This window comes from Pelobates fuscus, chromosome 5 (genome assembly GCF_036172605.1).
Source record: "Pelobates fuscus isolate aPelFus1 chromosome 5, aPelFus1.pri, whole genome shotgun sequence".
Classification (NCBI taxonomy): domain Eukaryota; kingdom Metazoa; phylum Chordata; class Amphibia; order Anura; family Pelobatidae; genus Pelobates; species Pelobates fuscus.
In genome coordinates this window covers 326,516,179-326,541,232 of record NC_086321.1, presented here as the reverse complement: position 1 = coordinate 326,541,232, position 25,054 = coordinate 326,516,179, and the positions used below count along the sequence as shown (strand labels likewise).

Below are 25,054 nucleotides of genomic sequence, written 5' to 3'. Positions count from 1 at the left end.
GAAATTCTCTGTTAATCTACTTTGAATTCCTTACAGATCTCACCTTAGTGAACAAACCAGTAAGGGTAAACTGTATGCACCTTGAGAGAGCTGTTACTGAAATACTTCAGTAACTACTTCTGGATTACGTCTCCTAGGTCAGTTCATCTTGAACTTGTTTAGTATTAATCTTCCAGGGGATATTGTACCCCAGGTGTTAGCAGATAGCAAAAAATTACATTTCTTTGGCAGAATAATTTTACATAAACTGGGAGACTGTGACATTTAACATACATTAACCTTGCATTTTAACCTTATAACTTTCAAATTAAATGGATTAATAAGTAAAAGGGAATTTCTAAAATATAATGTGGGCACCATACTTTGCAACAGTTTGAGATACAAAATGAATAAAGGGAGTGAAAGATGTTAGTTAATGGAAAAGTCTAAAAGAGTCATTAAGTCATAATTATATACATTAGAAAAAAGCATATATATATATACACACACACATATATATATATATATATATATACATATATATTCATTCTAACTTACCTACGCACCTAGACGATACTAATGGAACCTATGCTCCCAACATGGCTCCTTGATCCAAGCCATACTATCACTGACCGGGTCACTCAGACTAGTTGAAGGCATTCTACACGTTATACCCATGCAGTAACGACTCCTATATACTCTGCTAAAAGCATTCTACACAGTTTAATGGCAAAGATAAATCTTTAAAACATACTTGATAAGATGGCTAATCATGTTTACGCGAGGCCTGCGTGTCTCTCACGTTACCTACTAATTGTACTGTTGTAACGATTTGATGACACGAATAAAGCTTGTTTGAAACCAAATTAAGCTTTCCACAGACTTCAGGTGGAAGGGGTTTTCAATCACAATTTTTTTCCCCACCATAACCATTTGTTTTTTTTTTCTTCCCAAGCACTACCAAGCCTCAATAAGCAAACCAGTAACCAACCTCATGCTAATGATTTGCATTAACAATGAAACAGCTGTCCATGGGTGGTTCACTGGCTTTGCATCTTTTCCTAAATTGTGTTTCAAAGCTGTTGTATACAGCAAACACAGACTCAAAGGAATCCATGTTTAAAATGGAGGCAAAAATGTGATTCTTTCTTAAACTAATGTGCATATGTCCACCCAGAATCCTTTGCAATAGTAACATCACTGGAGATTTGTGATTTCTGTGGGAAAAGTCTTATGGCTATATATATATATATATATATATATATAAATATATTATTGGCACTCACCCTTCAAAATGTTTTTTTCCTTTGTGTTCCTGCCTGGGTGCAAACCTCAGCGTAGGTATGTATATTAATTTGAAGAAAGGTGCACTCACAGGACTTCATCCATAAGTTCTTTTATTCTTAGATGTGTATTACATGTGTAATCAAATCATAAATCAACGTTTCGACCCCTAAAGGGTCTTTTTCAAGATGAAAAAGACCCTTTAGGGGTCGAAACGTTGATTTATGATTTGATTACACATGTAATACACATCTAAGAATAAAAGAACTTATGGATGAAGTCCTGTGAGTGGGGGCGGGGCCGGGCCGCCGAGCTGGACGGTCGCAGGCAAGAGCAGCTCCTGCTCCAACTCAAGGAATAAACTGCTAAAACGAAGCATTTTCTTGCCCAAAAGCAGACCGACAGCGAGGATGATTATAGCAAGGGGACTGTTGGATCCAGGGAGAGGCTGGCTCATCAAGCTTCAGTCCCCTGGCGGAGAGACTCTCGTGGCCCTGACTGAGGCCTTCTCCGGCGGTGAGTGGGGCGGACGGCCGCTGCCCCACTATCCTGCTTCACAGACCCCGTCCAGAAACGCAAACCCGGACGGTCCCGGCTCCGTTCCCCCCCCTATGGACCGGGGGGGTGATCCCGGTCCTCACCCTGTGGCCTGGACCGAGACATCGCAAGCGAGGCCGGGGGGCCCGAGCACTGCAACCAAGATGGCGGACGCCATGTGCATGGGGGGCCAGGATGTGGCCTGCTCCCTCCCCGCGCTTCCAGTCCTCCGACCAGACCACACAGAGAGGCGGAACAACCCTCATCTGCACCCGCAGCAAACCAAGCCAACGGCGAGCTATGCAGGCTGCCTAAGCAAGCGGCACTGGGGGGACGGAAAACTGTGCAAAAACCGCTACCGCCAGCTACATCCAAGCCAGCCATCACGCAAGGTATTCCTGCGGGACGACGGACCTCACACTCACCCCCTATCCAGCCTACACCAAGCCGACCCAAGAGGCTGCGAAACCAGGCGGACGACATCAAGCTCCCTTATAAGGCGAATACCGACCTCCAGAGGCACAACAGCAGAAAGCTCAGCGACCCACAGCAGCAGCCTAAAGGACTCCAGCGTACACCATGGAAGGACTTGACACCTGCTCTGATGGACGCTCGCCCTCTGCTACCCAGGAATAACAGAGCAGGTGTCGGATAGACATGGGACTCCCCCCTGTTAGTGAGATCTCGGCGGCTCATTTCCACCAGAGCAGCGCAGGCATCAAACAGGGTGCCAACTCTCTTGAAGCGGTATAACTTGCCCCAGTTTGAATGTTTCTCTAAAGAATGTTATACTGCAGTCTAAATGCACTAGCCTGTTTTGCAAGTATTTGTATTCTTATGCCTTAACTACCAGATCGTGAGCTTACCAATGCCTACCCTTCTGTTGTACACTCACCGCTTGGGCAGACACATAAGGCATATCACTGTTTAGCTAATCAGCCCTGGAATACTTTTGCTTATATATTCTTGGGGAACAGACCCTGAATAATGTAAGTTGAGTAAATGCATTGATTGGAAAGTTCGTAGCACAGTCTATGCACTGATTTAGCCTAATCCAATTTACAATCTACAATCTGGCTCGAGTACTTAAGCCTGACAAAATTTAATGCATATTTTCTATACTTAAGTTTATATTAATCTAACATGTTTTTCTGTACTTTATGCTAATGTAATGCCTTACTATGACTACGCTTGTTATCTTACACAAAAAAAATGTGCAGCACATCTTGACCTTATTTGTCTACCACTAACTGTATAACTTTTGTCATAAGTCATAAAGTCAATGAGAAAGCTTGTAACCTAACACTGCACGCAAAAATAAAGAATTACAAAAAAAAAAGTCCTGTGAGTGCACCTTTCTTCAAATTAATACATTAATATATATATATATATATATATATATATATATATATATATATATATATATACATACATACTGTTGCAGGAAAAAGTATGTGAACCCTTTGGAATGATATGGATTTCTGCACAAATTGGTCATAAAATGTGATCTGATCATCATCTAAGTCACAACAATAGACAATCACAGTCTGTTTAAACTAATAACAGTTGGCTAACATCTCACTCCAATTAGCTCTTGGAGATGTCATTGGTCTAGGGCTTCACATACTTTTTCCACCTGCACTGTGAATGTTTACATGGTGTGTTTAATAAAAACATGGCAACATTTCATTCTTTGTGTGTTATTAGTTTAAGCAGACTGTAATTGTCTATTGTGGTGACTTAGATGATGATCAGATCACATTTTATGACCAATTTGTGCAGTTTTTAAAATTATTTACTTATGTCTTGTTCCAACGTGTACCTAGGAGACCTAGGCAAACTGTATGAGCTGTCCACTAGTACAGCCTACGCCTGTTTGGGATGCGGAATCGGAGACAGGAGGCGTTGGATGAAGTGAAGTAACTCCTTATCGTCGATGTATTCGGCAAGGCAATCCCTCTGATTTTAACGTTGTTGCGATGTCTTGCATCATCAAAGCCCCCGGATCCACCAATTATATAGCCGCAAATGGATCTGTAGCCTCGGGTATGGCATTAGGGGAGTCCAGTGTTTCTTCCTCCGAGATTGATTGGGAGTTCAGCATCACCGCTATTTTAAGACCATGCCTGAGTGCAGTCGACTGTGTAAGTCTTGAGCTTCTTTGAACTTTTCCCCATAGTGTTGTAGGGTTTAGGAGCCAAGTAATAGGCAGATTACCGCCGGCTTTCCGTATAGACTGACAATTTCTTTGTTACAGGTCTCGAGCACAGCAGACATGTAACTGCCCTTGGCGATTGTCAAACCATGCCCCCATGATTAATAGATTTATTTTTTTTAACAAAGAAAGATACACAATGTTACAAAAATTCATAGAAATATTATTAATAGGTCAGATGTTTTTATTTTTTTTTGAATACTGGATTTCACCATGCCAGTTTAAATGGAATGCAGTAGAAGAATTGTGAGGATGGTTGAACTTGGTGGATCTGAAATTCTATCAACTAGAAACGCCATGATTACAGTCTTCTTTTTTTTGTGTTAGTGAAAATATGTTTACCCTCATAGTTAATTTCTGCTGTTGCCACCACACAGAAGTACAACTTTCCCCTAATGTAGTCAGGGACTGTTTGAGTTTTATGATAATTGTAGCCCACAACAGACGGATTGTGAGGATCCTGAAGAGTACAGGAAGCCAATGTAACGATTGGCAAAGGAGGGTGGAGTGGGAGAAGTGATCATTTAGGAAGATGGCGACAGCATTCACTGAAGATTAAAGAGGGGGAATACGGATATTTTGAAGGCCAATAAGTAGTGAGTTGCAGTAGTCAAATAGGGAAATGATGAGTGCACGACTAAGTGCCTTAGTTGTATATTGAGTCAGAAAAGTTTGAAGGTGGGCAATATTTTTTAAGGTGGAAGTTACAATATTTAGAGACAGACTACATGTGAAAAGAAAACGTAACACCTGACTCAAAAGTAATTAATGCAGCTAATTTTAGAAGTTGGGGTGAGGTACATGGGGATAGATGATGAGCACTATTTGAAGGGAGGGATGAGGAATTCAGTTTATAAAGAATATATTTTAAATAATAGGAAGGCATTACAGGAGGACAGGAGATAGGTCAGGGGAGGAGATGTACATCTAAGAATCATCAGCATATAGATGGTATATGGAATCCTCAATGGATACTCAAGGATACAGGAAGCAAAAATAATAATTGGCAAAGGGGTGAGGTGTGCGAGTAGCGGTCAGTCAAGAAGATGAACCTAAAGGCAGCATTCACTAGAGACTTAAGAAAGGCAACACGAGTATTTGGAAGGATGATGAGTGCTGAGTTACACTCGTCAAGTCAGGAAATGATGAGTGCATGAACATAGTTGTAACTTGAGTTATAAAAGGGCAAATAGGGGCAATATTTTTAAGGTGAAAATTACTGGATTTGCAGGCCAAATGGATGTGAGGAAAAAAGGTAAGGTATTGATAGCATTAGTGTCAGCTTATGCTTTAGGCCAGGGGTAGTCAACCTGGTCCCTACTGCCCACTTGTGGGCGGTTTGGGATTTCAGGTGGGCAGTGGTGGGTTCTGCAGAAAACGCCCAGTGGACCAAGGCTGGCATGGGAGATCCTTCAATCTCAGAGCAGAGCCAGCCTTGCTGTAAGTCCTTGCGGGCGGTGAGTTGATCAAAGATCTCCACATTAAGATGGATTTGCACATCTCGCCCACCTACACACAGCATAGACCCTGTGCTCCCTCACACACACACACACACTGCCCCATCACCCACACACACACTGCCACCTCACACACACTACCCCCTCACACACAAACACACACTGCCCCCTCACATGCACTGCCCCCTCACACACATAACACTGCACCCTCACACACTACACCACACACACACAGACTGTCCCCTCACACACACACACACACACACACACAGACTGCCCCCTCACAAATGGACTGCCCCCCTCACACACTACACCCCTCACACACAGACTGCCTCCTCACAAATGCACTGTCCACCTCACACAAGCACTGCCCCCTTCACACACGTACAGCGCCCTTCACACACACGCACAGCAACCTTTGCACACAGCACCTCTCACAAACACACTGCACCCTTCACACACTGCACCCTTCACACACACACACACTGCACCCCTCACACATACACTGCACCCTTCACACACACTGCCCTCCTCACACACACTGCACCTCTCACACACACACTAAACCCTTCACACGCCCACACACACACACACACACACACACACACACACACAGCACCTCACAGACACAAATAGAATAGAAAATAGAAAAACAATTGAAGTTCATATTTTAAAAAAAAAAAACTCCTTTCTATAATTTTTTTTTTACAAAATTAAAAAATATTGCACTTCGCTATAAAATTAGTTACTGCAGTACAGGTGGGCAGTAATGAAATTTTACCATCAACAAAGATACAAAAGTGAGCGGTAGTTATTAAAAAATTGAATACCTCTGCTCTAAACCAATAAATTAAGTCCCAACAGGGACAAAATGTATATATTGAATGCAAAGTGGGAACTTCCTCTTTAAGATACAATATAAGACTAAAAGGACCACCGAAGGTCAGGGGACCCAGATAAGTGTAAGATAAATATTATATTACTCTTTACTGTGCGGCAGCAGCTGGGGGATACCAGCATCATAAGCACTATAGTCGGTTGTACTGCTATGATGGAGTGCTGCTTTAAAGCACAGTTATGTAGTTTATTTTCTTTTTCATTACATACACTTTAAAGTGCTGAAGGAAAGGTGAGAAGTGGGAGAAATAAGTGATAAACCATTTTTTCCCACTGTGCTAACTTGACCGTTCCGTTATATGACACCTCTGAGTGTTAACCTTATTTCCTTCAAAGACAGAAAAAAACTTCATATTAAAAAGAAAAATATAAAGCATGTAGTCATTCACATGTAGATGATTCTCTTTTCGTTCTGAACATAATTGCTATAAAAACATTTTATAATACAACTTAAAGTAGGACTACTGACTAAAGAAGAGTCAGACAACTATAGGCCAGTAAGCCTTACTTCAGTAGTGGGGAAAGTAATGGAAACCATGTTAAAGGATAGGATTGTTGAACATCTAAAAAACACATGGATTTCAAGATCAGAGACAACATGGGTTTACTTCAGGGAGATCATGCCAAACTAATCTTATTGATTTTTTGTGATTGGGTAACTAAAATAATAGATCAGGGTGGTGCAGTAGACATTGCTTACCTAGACTTCAGTAAGGCTTTTGAGACTGTTGCACATAGAAGGCTTATCAATAAATTGCAATCTTTAAGTTTGTTGAATGGGTAAGGCAGTGGCTGAGTGACAGGCAAGAGAGGGTTATAGTCAATGGAGTATATTCGAAGCATGGTCTTGTCACCAGTGGGGAACCTCAGGGATCTGTACTTGGACCCATTCTCTTTATTATATTTATTAGTGATATTGCAGATGGTCTTGATGGTAAGGTATGTCTTTTTGCTGATGATACCAAGATATGTAACAGGGTTGATGTTCCAGGAGGGATAAGTCAAATTGCAAATGATTTAGGTAAACTTGAAAAATGGTGAGAGTTGTGGCAGCTGACATTGAATGTGTATAAGTGCAAGATAATGCATCTTGGACGTAAAAACCCAAAGGCAGAGTACAGAATATTTGATAGAGTCCTAACCTCAACATCTGAGGAAAGGGATTTAGGGCTTATTATTTCAGATGACTTAAAGGGACACTCCAGGCACCCAGACCACTTCTGCTCATTGGAGTGGTCTGGGTGCCAACTCCCACTACCCTTAACCCTGCAAGTGTAATTATTGCAGTTTTTCATAAACTGCAATATTTACATTGCAGGGTTAACTCCACCTCTAGTGGCTGTCTATTAGACAGCCACTAGAGGTCACTTCCTGGGTTCTAGCACAGGTTTCCTGTGCTAGAGCGTCGCTGGACGTCCTCACGCTGTGTGAGGACCTCCAGCGTCGCTCTATCCCCATAGGAAAGCATTGAAATGATTTTTCAATGCTTTCCTATGGGGAGACGTAATGCGCATGCGCGGAATTTCCGCGCATGCGCATTAGGTCTCCTCGGCCGGTGAGCGAGATTAGTCTCGCCCACCGGCCGACGTAATCACTAGGAGGAGCGTCGCGGAGGCGGAGACAGCGGCGAGGGACATCGCCGCTGTCCCAGGTAAGTGACTGAAGGGGTTTTCACTCCTTCAGTAACCGGGCATTGGTGGGTGGGAGGGAGAGGGACCCTCCAGTGCCAGAAAAACGGATCGTTTTTCTGGCACTGGAGTTTCCCTTTAAAGGTAGGCAGACAATGTGATAGAGCAGCAGAAAATGCTAGCAGAATGCTTGGTTGTATAGGGAGAGGTATTAGCAGTAGAAAGAGGGAAGTGCTAATGCCATTGTACAGAACACTGGTGAGACCTCACTTGGAGTATTGTACGCAGTACTGGAGACCATATCTCCAGAGGGATATGGATACTTTAGAGAGAGTTCAAAGAAGGGCTACTAAACTGGTTCATGGATTGCAGGATAAAACTTACCAGGAAAGGTTAAAGGATCTTAACATGTATAGCTTGGAGGAAAGACGAGACAAGGGGGATATGATAGAAACATTTAAATACATAAAGGGAATCAACACAGTAAAGGAGGAGACTATATTAAAAAGAAGAAAAACTACAACAACAAGAGTACACAGTCTTAAATTAGAAGGACAAAGGTTTAAAAATAATATCAGGAAGTATTACTTTAGAGGGTAGTGAATGCATGGAATAGTCTTCCAGTGGTAGAGGTTAACACAGTGAAGGAGTTTAGGCATGCGTGGGATAGGCATAAGGCTATCCTAGCTATAAGATAAAGCCAGGGACTAATGAAAGTATTTAGAAAATTGGGCAGACTAGATGGGCCAAATGGTTCCTGTCTGCACACATTCTATGTTTCTATGAATTAACATTTTCTAGATATTTGCATTAGGTTCGTGACTCCTTATCAAACCTTGAAAATAGTTGTGGATCCCAAATGCAAATAAATGCAGTTTGAGTGTTCTGATCCTTACACTGGACCAAATGTCTCAAAGGGACACTCTAATCACCATAAAACAATTTAGCTTAATGAAGTAGTTTTAGTGTATACATCATGCCCATGTGGTCTCACTGCCCAATTTCGAGTTAAAACACTTTGTTTATGCAGCCCTCACCACATCAACCCTGGTTGTGACTTACACAGTATCCCAAGACACTTCCTAAAAATGAAGTAATTTTTTATCTCTCCTTATTGCACAGTGTGTTTAATTTAGAAGATCTTATCTCCTACTCTGTTAGTTGCTTGCTAGAGCCTGCCTGAGCTGTATGTGTGTGATTAAAGTTCTATTAACAAAGTAGAAAAAAGGAATGTATAAAGTAAACACACTGTGCTGCAAGATCTGATTGAAAACAAAATATTTTTTTCATGCCTGCTATATGAGTCACACATGGCCGGACTGACCCACTGGGATACCGAGAAATTTCCTGGTATACTATCGGGCCGGTACGCGGGCACCTAGTGCGCAGCGGCCCGCGGGTTGAACACCGCAATTACACAGTAACAGATAGGAGGGGATACCCTCCCCTCCTGCCGGTCACAGAGTGTAGCGTGGCGGAGCAGGCAGACCGCGCTGGGGAGCTTCTGTTCTCCTACCCGGTCTGACAGGAACTGCTCGCAGAGAGCACATGACTGCTTCCTGTCAGACTGGGTAGGAGAACAGGAACTCTACCGCAGTCTGCCTGCTTGGTTACGCTACAGCAAGGTACGGAGGGGCTATAATGCAACACATGGGAGCTGGGGAGGGGGCTATTCTGGTATAGAATTTTTTTCCAGGGCTGCTTTTCATTCCCAGTCCGGCCCTGGTGTCACAGTGAAGAGAACTGTGGCTAGGGATACATAAACAGATATCAAAGTGATTAATCTCCTAAATAGCAGATAATTGAGCAAGACTGCAGGGGCATGATCTATACATCAGAAGTGTACTAAAGGGGTAAAGAGGGTGGCAGGTCTAAATGGGGAGCGAGAAAGTCCTGCCATCTCCATTCCACATCAATGAATGACACAATTTCTAAAATCAATGTCTATTGGGGTCAGAGGCTGCCTGTGAATCCTTCCTTTAGTTTAAAGTTGCTTCATAGTCACTTCATGGAGAGGGACAGGGAGATGTGTAGGAGGCTTCACTGGTGGGAGTGATATAATAATGGAGCAGAGAAGGGCCCGTTACTTTGGCTTCCTTAGCTGTGTAAAGTAGAATAACATTCCTTGCACTGCACCAAAGTGAAGGCCACTGGGATACAGCATGATGTCATATGCTGTGGGCCAAAATGAATGGGAGATACCTAGAGAGAGCCTGGATTCAAGCCTCAGACCTGAAAACTCACTGCTGATCCAAAAAGGCATTGGTCAGCTGCTGGTAAGGAACATAATTAATGGGACTGAGCATTGTGTGTGTGTGTGTGCGCGCGGGCGCGTGCGAGAAAAATAATTTGTCATTTGTGTGTATCTGTAACTGTAATAGTGTTTAAATCTGAAAGCATGTGTGTATTATCTGGTTCTTAGTGTGTCTCTTTCAGTGTGTGTTTGTGTAACAATGTGTATATGTGTAGATGTGTATGTCACATCAGAAACTGGTGTGTACAGGCCCGGACTGGCCATCGGGCACACCGGGCAAATGCCCGGTGGGCCGCGGTGGCCATGGGCCGAGGCCGGCAGGGAGATCACAGGATCTCCCCTACCGGTCTGTGCAGGGCCGGCACTATCCGAGCGCCGGCCCTGCAGTAGTCCACGGCGGGCCGGTGGGGAGATCAGAGATCTCCCTCACCGGCCCACATACAGTATCCTGCAGCCGCCGGCGGGGAGAGAGAGGAGGGAGCCAGGCGAGGACCCGGCGGAGCTCCTACTTACAGCTCCGTCGGTTTGCTCTCGCGAGATTCGGAGCGTTGCCATGGCAACGCTCCGGGTCTCGCGAGAGTGAACTCTAGCCTCACAGGCTAGAGTTCACGCACCACTGGACCACCAGGGATAGAAGCCAGCAGCAGGATCCCCCCTCCCAGGCATAAGGTAAGCAGGGAGGGGGGAAATAATCACACATTTGTCAGGATTTAAATTATGTTATGTCATCTTAATGCATTTTAGTCAAAAACACAAATAAACATATAATTTATTATCACAGTGGTGATTGTGCTATGTATGTTACAGACATGAAGACCTTTTCCTCCAGCATGATTTTGGACATGTACAAAGCAGATGAGTGATCAGACACTCCATCTTTGAATTACTTAAATGTTCACTATAAGAACTATAGGCTACTAGCATGACACATGAGGATGGAGAGGCTGTTCATGCACTCATAGCATTGTATTTCTAGTCTGTACTGCTATGCCATTAGTATTTTGGTAGTACAGAAAAAGTGGTCACACACTCACAGCACACACCCACACACACCCTGCACCCCTAACACTCACAGCACACACACACACTGCACCCCTAACATTCACAGCACACACACACACTGCACCCCTAACACACACTGCACCCCTAACACTCACAGCACACACACACACACTGCACCCCTAACACTCACAGCACACACACACACTGCACCCCTAACACTCACAGCACACACACACACTGCACCCCTAACACTCACAGCACACACACACACTGCACCCGACACTCACAGCACCCTCACTCACACACACTGCACCCCTGACACACACAGCTTCCTCACATGCAGACACTGCACCCTCACACACAGCTTCCTCACACGCACATAGCACCCTGATGCAAACACAGCACCCGCTCACACACAGCACACACACACTGCACCCATCACACACACAGCACCCTTACCCACATAGCACCCTTACGCAAACACAGCACCCATCACTCACACACACACACACTACACCCCTCACACACACTGCACTCCTCTCGCACACACACTACACCCCTTACACACACCCTCACACACACTGCACAATATGCTTTCCTAGCATTTTTGTCTCCTGGTATCCCAACTATGGAGACACCAGAGACAAATTTCAAGCAAACACAGTGCAAGCTATTATTAAATTTGCTTGTGCTGTGCATAACAAATACAGGGTCTTTTTCTCATGCCAGAGCCCTTCAGCAGAGCTCTGCGCATGGTCTACCCTGGAAGAGCATTGAACCAACATGCTCACTTTGTGATGGGGCGTGCTTGTCATTGGTGATGACAAAACACACCCTATCTGGCCCCGCCCCCTTTTTAGTGGGCCACTGTAATTAAAAAATGCCCGGGCCGAATTTTCTTCCCAGTCCGGCCCTGGGTGTGTAGGTGAGTTTTGAGTGCCAGATAACCTAAAGTTTTCCTTGGCGGGAGGCAGAGGCAGGGCCGGATTAACATAGGGGCTGATGGAGCTGCAGCTCCAGGCCCAGGCCCATGGAAAAGGCCCATTAAAAAAAATAAAATAAAAATAAAATAAAAAAAGTTTTTCTCACACACTACTCTTAGGGTAGCCACTGACTGGTATTTTACCAGCACAGCCGGTATTGCAGTAATACTGGCAATACAAATGCAGATATTTTTCTCAGTATAAACACCAGCACCAGCCAGTAGGGGTCACTGTGTGGCGAGAGGCAGGCATAGGGAGTTATAGCATATCCCTCCCTGCCTCTCTCTACTCACTGATCCGTGGGGAGCAGCTACACAGCACAGAGTTTAGACAGCAACTCCCACCCTGCAGAGACAGCCTACAGCTCAGGTAAGTGAAGGATGGGGGAGGAAAGGCAGCAGGGAAACATGGGGACAATGAGACACTAGGGGACAGTGGGAGACCTGGGAATACTGAAACACTAGGGGACACTGGGAGACCTGGGGGCACTGAGACACTTGGGGACACTGTGAGACATGGGGACACTGGGAGACATTGAGATGCTGAGGGACATTGGGAGACACATTGGGAGACGCATTGGGACAGAGACACATGTCTCTGTTTCCCTAGTGTCTCAGTGTCCCCATGGCTCCCAGTGTCCCTATGTCTCCCAGTGTCCCCAAATGTCTGTGTCCCCATGTCTCCTAGTGTTCACATGTCTCCCAACTAGTGTCTCAATGTCCCCATGTCTCTCAGTGTCCCCATGTCTCCCAGTGTCCCTAAGTGTCGCAGTGTCCCCATGCCTCCCAGCCAGTGTCCCTAGTGTCTGTCCCCATGTCTCAGAGTGTCCCCTAGTCTCCCAGTGTATTTGTTCCCATGTCTCTGTGTCCCTAGTGTCTTAGTGTCTCCAAATATCTGTGTCCCCATGTATCCCAGTGTCTGTGTCCCCATGTCTCTGTGTCCCTAGTGTTTGTCCCCATTTCTTCCAGTGTCCCCAAGTGTCTGTGTCCCCATGTCTCCCAGTGTGCCCATGTCTCCCACTGTCCCCATGTCTGTATCCACAAGTGCCCCCATGTCGCCCAGTGTCCCAAAGTGTCTGTGTCCCAAAGTGTCTGTGTCCACGGGTCTCTGTGTCCCTGGGTCTCACTGTGTCCCCATGTCTCTCAGTGTCCCCATTTCTCTGTGTCCCCTAATATCATAGTGACACTGGGAGACTAGGGGACTGAGCAACATGGGGACCCTGACACTGTGATACATAGGGACCCTGATGCCAGGCCGGCCTTCCAATTCTTTGGACAGACATGCCCCCTCTTTTGGGCATGTTTGCCCCTTTTCGCAGTTCTGGCCACATGATTCGCATCAGTGGCCCACCACCCCGCCCATTGACTTCCTTCTTTACTGGACACTGCTTTTAGGGTGTGTGGATTTACTTGAACGATGAAAGCATAAACTAGAGAGAGATTAGCATAGAGTATGTGTTTTCTTATAGTTGCATCCTTTGAGTTTCCCTCCAACACCATCTCCATCAGATACATGACGCTTGGGAGGTATGACTGTTTTAGTGTTTTTGGTCGATAAAATTCTGTAATTAGGCCCCATCATAATTGTCAGCACCAGGCCCACTGGGCTCTTAATCTGGCCCTGGGTAGAGGGAGGCACAATTTATGGAATTTTGCCAAAGCAAAACACATAACGTTGCTACACCGTTTCTGAACACCAAAAATGTGTGAAGATAAAACACCCCCAGACACAAGCTACAGAAATAAGAGTATCTTATACTACACAGGAAAACATATTACCAGTCCTTAGGGTGGCTGGGATTAATGTATTAGAGTATAGAATTCAGTAAGCAAAAATAACAAACAAGACTAAACCGGGACAGTTCAAGATAAAGGAGTACATAGTGGTGGAAAAAAAGTAAAGAGAGTCAAAGTCAGGGATTTCAGAGGTTAGTAGTCAGATAAGAAGCAAATTCCCAAGCACACACACACAAGTCAGAACATACTCTCGGGTAACAGAGACCACCACTGAGCAAAGGAAAGAGTGGCCTTATATAGTGCAGATCTGTTCCCAGGTCGGTGGCAATTATGTCACCAAAAGGTGCTGGATTGATGCAGACCACTGTGGTATCAAAAAAATGACGTGAGAATCAAGCCATATATTACCAGTGTGCAACGTCGAGTGGTCCACATCTATTCTTTCAACCTTTATTTTCCTGGTCTAACTTTCCTATTAATGTCTACCCACGACTCTCCCATTGTCTGCACATGGCTTATATCCCATAGTCTTTATTATTTATTTTCTGTTTATTTTTTTTTTAAGAATTAACTCTAAGATGGAAATCATTTTGACATTCTCTGAGCTACCTTGGGCCTCGATTTAATTAGAGCTTATCACCTTTATGGTCAGTTTATTGACTCCCAATTAACAGCTTGATCAGTGGGGAAAGTAACATAAAGATGGCCCAGGTGCAAGCATTTGTTTGCCCATAAAGGTGGCCAAAAGGTATAACTCTCATCATCGTACAAGTCCCACATTGCTTTGTCAGCTGGGAATCTAGCATTGGCCCATCCTTGCATGGTTGTATTTAGGAGTGCTTGTATGTTTAAATTTAAGTTTGTTTTTGTATGGGGCATGTGCAGGGGAGGGCTGTCAGCCTTAGGCCTGGGGGGCAAATCCAGTCAAGTGGCCTACTGCACCACTGAATCAGCTCGCCATCCATGCCCACCTTTTCCTGGTTTTATAATGGATATTGGTTTTTGAATGCAGATGTGTGTTTAAATATAATGTTAGTGTTTTAATATGTATGTAATGTTGATGTTTGAAATCAGAGGTGTATTTGTGTGTAGTGTTGGTGTTTGAAAGCTAAGATGTATGCACATATACACATACACTGCCCCACACATGAACTGATACACATACAAATACACAGACACACACACTGACACTTAGATACACAGACACATATATATAAACACTAGCAGACATGCAGATATACACACACAAAGATACATACTGACACACATAGATAGACATGCACACATACAGATACACAGACACACAGATAGACACACTTACACACATGCCGATCTACAGACACACAGATACACACAATGACACACATGCAGATATGCAGACACACAGATACACACACACACTACTGCATTGGCAGTAGGTCTGCCTCTGGGTTTGATTTAATTACTGCAGCTACAAGCTTATCGGGAGCCAAAGCTAATAATTATAGGTTTGATTTTCAAAACTGTAAGCTATACTTTATATTGAAAATATTGGTTCAGTTAATTTAATTTCATTTATTGCACATATTATTGCCCAATAAGTGGCCTTATTGGATTTAACAAATAAAAGTTGCTGATAAATGCTTAATGCTTTTTTTTAACTAGCAGCCATTTGGCAAATAGCTTCACAAAATATCTATGGGGGTCACTATGACTCCTACACTAGTATAAGGGAGGTTTAACACCTTCCTTAAGTCCCTATCCGTCATTCAGCGGGTTGGTATGTCTACTAAACACTTAACAAAGAACTAGTGGCTGTGGTATCAGAGCACTCTGATTGAGCTTGCACGAAACTCTCCATTGGTGCAAATGAATTAAATTGATTTCGGTTGCTTTCGGTTGCTTTCAAAAACTCAATGGAGTTAAAAGTTATGAACAAGTAAATGGGGCTTGCTATACAGTACCAGTAAGGCACAGAACAACTTGTGAGGCTGGAAAATGGTAAACATAACATTTATTGGGCATCCCCATCAAAATTATTAGTGTGAGTTGGGTAGGCAGGATTTTTTTAATTAGGGGTGTCGCAAGGGACTTAAGGCCCCCTAGCCACCTTAGATAGGGTGACCTGGACACAATTTTTGTGGGGTGGACAATGTTATATCCACCCCCCAGTGGCGTCGCTAGGGGGGGGCAGAGGGGGCCATGCCCCCCCACATCATGCTGTGCTCCCCCTTGGGCCCCCCCAAATGCCGGCAACTTGCCCCTCCCCCCCCCGAAAATAGTGCATCTGCCATCTGTGGACCTACCTCATTAGGGGCTTGGTCGGGTGCTGCAGCCCTTTGGCAGACAGGGCGCCTTTAAAGTTGCAGGGAGTGCTGGGAGGAAGTGACTGCTACTTCCTCCCAGCTTACAGACCGCACGGGCTGAGAAGACGCAGGCTGCAGGCAGCTGAGAGAGAAGGAGGAGGGAGGAGAGAGAGCTCTGCAGCTTCAGACTCCCACCAGGATCAGCCAGCCCCAGAAAGTCACCTCCCTGCAACCAAAAGGTATGGAAGGGGCAGGGTGGGTGGTTAACATTATGGAAGCTGCAAATTGTGTGTGTGCCAGTGTGTATGTTTAGGTATGTGTACATCTGTGTGTATGTGTGTGTGTCTGTGTGTATCTGTATCTGTGAGTGTCAGTGTGTATGTGTGAGTGTATCTGTGAGTGTCAGTGTCAGTGTGTATGTGTGTGTATCTGTGAGTGTATGTTTGTGTATCTGTGAGTGTCAGTGTGTATCTTTGAGTGTCAGTGCGTATGTGTGTGTATCTGTGAGTGTCAGTGTGCATCTGTGAGTGTCAGTGTGTATCTTTGAGTGTCAGTGCGTATGTGTGTGTATCTGTGAGTGTCAGTGTGCATCTGTGAGTGTCGGTGTGTATCTGTGAGTATGTGTGCATCTGGGTGTGTCAGTGTGTATCTGTGAGTTTCAGTGTGTATCTGTGAGTGTCAGTGTGTATCTGTGAGTATGTTTGTGTGTTAGTGTGTATCTGTGTGTACCACTGCTTTTCGCTTTTCACTCTGGCCCACAGCCTCAGAGGTGTTCTGCATTAGAAAGACACTGCTAATCCGTCCAACAATACAAGGTAATAGAATATACAGGCAACACTCCGGGTACTGAAGGTGTATTTATTGAAGCGTAGAACACCACATAAAAATGCAACTTTTCAGCCCTAGACAGACTTAAACATGATTAAGGCCCTCTAGGGCCGAAACGTTGCACATTTGCACTTTTAAGGTGTTCTATACTCCAATAAATATATCTTCAGTACCTGGAGTTTTGTCTGTATATTCTATTGCCTTGTATCTGTGTGTGTGTGTGTATGTGAAGGTATGTGTGTCATTTTGTGTATATTTAGGGATGTGTGTGTGTGTGTGTGTGCATGTGTAGGTATGTGTGTGTATATGTGTAGATATGTTTATCTGTGTATGTAGGTAAACAAGAGTCCCCTATTCCTCCACTGCAGCCCTTTTCACCCCGCTCTAGCCCACCACCAGTGCCCCTCCCGAGATTAGGTTCTGGATCCGCCCCTGCTCGGCAGTCTGAGTGTGTGTGTGTGTATGGACTCAGCAGTCTGTGTGTGTGTGTGTGTGTATGGACTCAGCAGTCTGTGTGTGTATGGACTCAGCAGTCTCTGTGTGTGTGTGTATGTATGGACTCAGCAGTGTGTGTGTGTGTGTGTGTATGGACTCAGCAGTCTGTGTGTGTGTGTGTATGGACTCAGCAATTGTGTGTGTGTGTATGGACTCAGCAGTCTGTATGTGTGTGTGTATGGACTCAGCAGTCTGTGTGTCTGTGTGTGTGTGTATGGTCAGCAGTCTGTCTCTCTGTGTGTGTAAGGACTCAGCAGTCTGTGTGTGTGTGTGTATGGACTGTATCAATGGAAATGTGTTTGTTTTTTAATAATCCTTGGTGGAAAATAATGAATTCTCCACCAGGGATTATAAAAAAAAAAAAAAAACACTGTGTCGGGGGCGGGGCTTAACATGCAGCAGGGGCGGGGTCAAACTGCGGTGAGGGTGGGGTTAAATGTGCCCCCCTACTTTTATCCCCACCATGTGCCCCCCCTAAAAATGAATCCTAGAGACGCCACTGCCACCCCCTTTTTAAATTATTTCAACAGCCCCATATGCTTCTTTTAAAAAAACTAAACATTTTTAATAACTAACAAGGTTAAATGTGATTTAAATGCATTTTATTCTGCAGATTTATTTTGAACAGCCAGACCGTTTATTGATTTCGGTTGCTTTCATTTCGGCTAAATTCAATTTTAAAAATCACCTGAAAAAAGTAGATAATTATCAACTGTTTTAGGCTGATATAATTAACTCAAAGTCTTGGCCCTTTAAATAAAACCTTTACAATGTCCCTAGTTAAAATGAGATACCAAACCTACTGAGAATATAGTCAATATACATTAATTCTGCAGCACGTAGGCATGAGGATTCACAAACATTACATAAATGGTATGACCTTCAGTACAAATTAATAACAGCATGTTTTGTTCAAATGAAAATGAGATGGTCAATGGTTACTGGGCCTTAATCAAACACAATACAATGTTGGTGCATATCTCCCAGCTTTTTGCAGATGGCCTGCATATCTTAACAGCATTTCATAGCTTTCCAGGAAAATTAAGGTATGTCAAATAATGATCTCAAAAAACATTTCAATGAAAGATAGCTTTATACGGATATATATATACTATACAGTTTCTCTACTGTAACGACTCTAAATATGAAGGCTTCAAAGAGATTCCAAAGGTAAAAAAAAAAGGAAATGACAAAGAAGAATAAAATAAAAAAGAATGAATTATAATAGTTTTTTTTTATTCTTTACATAATTATTTTTATAAAATGCAAACGAGATATGAATATAGGTATTTCATAGTCCTATTATGCCACGTATGCAATCGATTTTTTTTGTAATAAGTAATATATATAAATATATAAAGATATATACTTACTGTAAGGGACACATTCATACTGGACTTCCAGGTATTTATAGGTACCTGGGCACGGGTCAGGAAATTCCTCTGGTCCAGCTACAACTCCACACTGTGTACGGTTATTGCATCTGAAAAAGAAAAATAATTCATTAAAATATTCTGCACATAACAGTGTGCTCTGCATTCATTTGATTTATTTTTTTTTAGGCAGAAAATGTTCTCACAAAATGAAAAAGGTAACTCTAACCACTACATTTAACGTCTGCGTTAGCTGAACAGCAGGCAAGGTGCTATGCTCCATGTGTCCCGAGAGACCCTGTTTTTTTTGTAAAACCATTCAAAAACAGTGTGAAAACAGCTTGGCAACAGTATTCACACACTGTTTGCTCCATAATCACTATAATGAACTGCCATTTAAAAAGATATAATAAAAAACGAATGAAATTTACTTGTGCACTATTCCACATCCCTATGTCCATTTAAATAATTGGAGTTTTTTTAGTATCACTCCAATGGCCATTAAAGTGTAAGCTCACCGGTCACGCCAAGGCAAAACCTCTTAGGCGAGTCTTACGCTAACAATCTACCATGCTGCTTTCCCTAAAATCTTAAATGAGACAGAGAGGAGTATTTTTCTAAACCCCTACACACTTTTTAACCCTTAATAGGGAACAGATGAGGTGGGCGGCAGCACTGTAACATGGCTGTATGTGTTTGTAAAATCAAATGCAAACATTTAAAATTAAGCCCTGCGCTCAAATTCCTACTACCCCTGGGTGGCAGGAATTACTATAGTGCAATCAACCCTAAATACATCCAATAAAAACCAAAGAAAATAGTTACTTGCGCACTATCCCAAATACCTAGGCACATTTAAGTTTTTTTTCTTTGGTTTGTATTGTATGTTTTGGGGCTGTGTAGTATAGTCATTGCTGCCACCCAGGAGTGGGAGCTTGCGCACAGGGTTTAATGATGTATATTTGTATTGAAAAAGATACATTTACCTTTTATAAACAGGCAATGCTTATGATGAGAACTGTATAAAAAGCTTTTATGGTAGATAGTTCGACCTTAAGAAATTAGAAAATGTTCTTAGGTAAGTGTATTGCTTTATTCTATTGCCTTATGCAATTAAAGGGAGGTACACTCCCATCTTCTCTGTTGCATCTTATTGACACCTGCACTGAATATGCTCCGCTAGTCTGTGTGTTCTATGTTCTTGGAATAAATGTATTGAGAGTCTGAGAAGAGACTGGCACCATAAACACTACAAAGCTTGTTGCCCCCTTAGCCACATTTTTTCACATTACTTGTGCCTTCCTCACTACCCCCCCACCCCGTCCCATTTTTATGCTAATTACTCCTCCCTTTTTTCCTCCAAATTAGCCCAATCACTATAACTATTTTAATGAGATTAAGTGATAATAGATAATAAAGTGATAATAAAATATCCATTTAGGAACCTTCTCTTTCATTCATCAGGGTCCCTCAAATTCAGCTCTGCTCTCACACCTTGGCTCCTATATCTACTATCTAGATTCTAGGGCCATCTCTTCCCTCCCTCAGGGTTTCACCTCACCTTAGTGACACCCTCTCAAGCCAACCAAATGAGCTCCTTTACTCTTAAGGGTTCATTTCTGCCACAAAACACTCTCTCTTTCCTTCTATCTTCCCTTTCTCTCACCCAATATACCTTTCTGCTCCACCCCCGCATCTCTTCACCTTTTCATTGCTGTGGGATGCCCTTGCAATCCCTAGCATTGCTGTGGGATGCCCTTGCAATCCCTAGCTTACTTTTATCCCTAGTCTCCTCTACCTTTATCTTCCATCATGTATCAGTATCTCCACTTCCCATGCAAAAGCCTAATTCACCACATGGACCCTGCACATGTATTATGACACGTGAGCATCATTTCCCTTTAAGCTTCCTTTTCAAACTCCATGTTCCTCAAGACCATGTCTAACCTCAAGTGTCCTTCGGTACTAATTTCGTCTTCTAGACTATCTTTCAAGATTTGATGTCAACATACATATTCTATCTTTCACCCCAGGCTCCCCACTTTCCACGTCTATTTGTCTGGTAGCTTATAAATCATATATGTCAAGTTCCATCCTTGCCAGCCTAGTATGTATGCAATAATTGTATTCTATTAATAGTGCAAATAGGCCTAGCAGCAGTATAAAGCTAAACGTAAGGCATGCAGTGTTCCTCTCCTGTTTCTTAAATATCTTTATTTAAGGCAAAAAAAAAATATGTGTGTACAGTGCAAAGAAAAAAAAAAGTTAATAAGCAAAAATGGTAAAATAATAAGCCAGTGCAGGTGAAATTGAGATATAGTTATCCCACATTGTGAAACAATCTAATAATAGTAAAATACCAGTTTGCACACGTCAAGTTATTGATTAAACCCCTGCTTTTCAAGAGCTCTAGGGAGTATCTTTATTTAACTAGAAAGAAGGCTCATTGTTTATATAGGACACTCAAGTTACTTATTACAAACTGGAATTTAAGCATTTTGGTTTACAAGTTTGCTTATCATATTATCTGAATTGTAAAACGTACAACAGAATTTAAGGACGTTGCACTGGATGACATCTCCTAAATATAATCTGATCTAAACGTTATTATGCAAAAATTCCAATTAAATTGGATTCTCCATTCGCTAGGAGGCTTTGTCCTTGTACTGCTCAGGTCCCAAAACTGCTGTAGATGAGGTGTATAATGTATCAATCCAGAATAGCCAACTTATCAGGTTTACTGATGGTTTTCTCATTAAGCTATATAATCATTAGATTTATGCACCGCAAAAAAATAAATAAATAAATAAGGTTCATCCGAATCAATTTGTCTGGAGAAAAAAAAAAATAGCTTTGCTTGATGCCCGAGCTGAAACTGAAACGTCAGCATGTTAACTGTTAAATGAAGCAATAAAGATTTACTTGACTACAAAACAGTGATTGCAGATAGACATTTTTGCTACATTGTATCTAGAGGCCGATATCCGACACCCGGCACAAAAAGTAACATTTGACAACAGTGCAAGGTGTTTTGCTATATTTTATATTTATCTATATACATATCATGTAAGCCTTTTTTTATTTATTAATAATATATTTAATTGATTTTATGTAAGAGGGTAAGTATACCGGGGTAGGGGACCTCATTTTTGCAGGGCGGCATAGTATGTCTGCCGACGTTATGGGGTTATATCCATTCTTAAGTTTCTTGATTTACATAACCTTGGTCTCAATTTAATATTTTTGTATAAGCTTTTCAAGAGATTTAATACTTTTAGATAAACTTACAAAACATTTTTTCCCCAAAATATTAAAATATAAATATATAATATATAAAAATATACTTAAAAAAATATCAAAATATTTAAAAAAAAATTAAAGTTTATCCAAAAATATTAAATTGAGGCCCTTGTTTGAATTATGCTCTTTAGATGGGCTATAATTGTGATAGTGGATTAGAGTCTGGTGTCTTTTCTGTTTCTTTTTCCGATGTTATGAAGGCATTTATTGGGCTGGTGTGGCCTTTTTGAAGCATCTCTTTTTACCAGACTTTCTGCTGTTGTAGCCTTGTGTTTCTACCTCTGGACTCAGTTTGTAATCCCTGCAACTTAACCCCAGCTTTTTACTGTATTTAATAGTACAAGATTGGAGGGTACCTTTTCCTCTGTCTTGTCTGCTCATTCTTTGGAACCATTGCTGGGTTCCTCAACATTTCCCCTCTTACCCATGGCACCTCTGTATAAATTATTTGTTTTTACAGATGATGTCCTTTTTTCCTTCACTAAAGTCTTTATTTCTCTTCCTTCCCTGCATTCATGCTTGTGAAAGATTTCTGATTAAGGCTTTAATTTAATATTTTTGGATAAACTTTTCAAATGATTTTATTTTTTTACATACATTTCTAAAATATTTTTTCACCATATTAATATATTAAAAAAAAAGTAATATAAAAAACAATATAAATATATATTTTTTTAAAAGTATTAAAATCTGAAATGATTTAAATATGTTTTTAAATATTACACAATTTTATCCAAAAATGTTAAATCACTTGGAAAGTGTATCCAAAAATATTAAATCAAGGCGTTAGCTAGGTTAAAAAAAATCAATATGAAAATATCTACATAAGCCTTACATATTCCAGAGAGATAAAGACAACAATTAGTGTTTAGGTTTTACAGTCTTTGTGCATCTGCTTCCATATTTAGGTATACATTTAACTGCTAATGTTAATATTGAGGCTAACCACATATCTGTTCTGAGGAAAACAGATTTCATGTGCATTTAGTCAAGATTAATATTTTACCATGGTTAATGTATTTGATTCACTGCTTGACCATTCTCATCAATGGCCAATATTTTAGACAATTACAGTCCCTAGCTGAGAAGCATCATAGGTTAGCCTGCCATGCTTGATATCGCCTTAGGAAAATGGATAGCCTAATGTTACTTAGCCTTTATTCTCGTAATCATGTGCCCTGACTAGACCATATTGTTGCCATCGTAGGTGCATTGATCTTGAATCTGACCTTACACTACTGATTTGGGCTTGAAATTCTTTTTTTTTTTTTTTTGGTCTCAATTTCATTTTGTAGTATAAGCTTTTCAAATGAGTTCATATTTAATATTATGCAAAATATTTTAATCTTGTAATATTTAGATTTTTTTTTGCATATTCATTTTTTTGTATATATTTGTTTGATATTTTGAAAAAAAACTGCTGTCATAAGATTAGACGAAAATATTATATCATTAAAAAAAGCTTATTCAGCAATATTAAATGGAGGTCTAAGCGTCCTGCCATTCTTAATTTATTTTGGATTTGGGATAATTTATCAGTTAAATTGGAATTAGCGGTGCATTTTCCGTGCTTTCCCCCTAATTAACAGGAGAGATTTCCCTCGAATATTACAGCCTCAGCCCGTCAACAAACTGAAGGATGCAGCACAGCATTATGCAATGTGTGTGTGTGTGCATATAAATAATTCTTTGATTTATTTTGACAGTTTGTTTTCCCTTGTTCACTTTGATTGTGCTGACTTATGGCTACAGTTAAAATGTTATGCACAGCATGCAGATATTCATTTTGCTACCATGCTATTATATTTATTGGAATATTTAGAAGACTTTGTTATGAAGAATCCTATCCAACAGATGTAACATCTATTGTATATTCTCATAAAAGGAAATGTCCTTTTCTAAGTGATACACTTTGAAGGTCATGTGGTAACAGGGATCGTACATCGATATTTGGGGTGAATTTCCAAAAGATGGTTCCGTTTTAGAACGAATGTCATCAACTGGCCACTAACATCTTTTTCAAGTTAGTCCCTTCAGTCCTCAAGATTCTTGCTAATTCCAAAAATTGTTTACTTAGCAAACTTACTGGCAATTGCTCAGTGAGCCTTCAAGGACTATTAGCTGCAATGTGACTTTTTTCCCCCCCCGAAAGGTCCTAATAAAACAACACTCTAGTTTTCATAAAACGTGGAAAACATAGGTTTCCTACAGGGGACGGAAAGGTTTTTAAAATTATTTTCTGTCTTTTTGGTTTCTTGTTTCCCTCTGGCAATTAAACTACAATTTATATCTATGTTCTCTCTTATTTTTTTTTTATTCTTTTATCCTTTATTTTTTTTTTTGGCTCGTGGCTCATTGTATTTTAAAAATGTGGCTTGTCATTTTTGATTATCCTAACTTTTTTTGCATTCTGTATGACTTGTCAATTTAAATAAAGCATATTCAAAAAACAGTAAAGTGTGATACAGTGACAGCATTGAGAACCTTATCTTATCTTTTTTCCTTATTCCCATCCACAGAATCTTTATCACTATCTCCAAAGTCACCTCCGCTACCCAGCAAGGGTCTATTTTAATACTATTTGATTGAATTTACACTTAATTGTCCATAAGAGTATTGATCTCTCCTAGGATTAATTGTATTGAACATTAGTGATCGGTTACCCAAAGGAACCCAGCATCCTACTCTATATTCACCAATACAGCTCCACTACAAATTATCAATATAATTAAAATTTACAATTACGTTGATTAGTTGTCTCTGCATGACTAGTGTCTTTGGATGGCACTGGCTGTGCATTT

The 25,054-nt window shown here is 41.6% G+C and overlaps 1 protein-coding gene across 5 annotated transcripts in view; it reads right to left on the bottom strand.

Moving 5' to 3' along the window:
* Window positions 1-25,054, bottom strand: part of ADGRL3 (adhesion G protein-coupled receptor L3) — a 437,355-nt gene that overhangs the window by 214,145 nt on the left and 198,156 nt on the right. For all 5 annotated transcript variants that reach the window (XM_063455649.1, XM_063455651.1, XM_063455652.1 and 2 more), the window contains exon 5: window positions 18,954-19,063. In XM_063455649.1, the coding sequence (XP_063311719.1) occupies window positions 18,954-19,063 (110 nt within the window). The remainder of the gene's footprint in view (window positions 1-18,953; window positions 19,064-25,054) is intronic.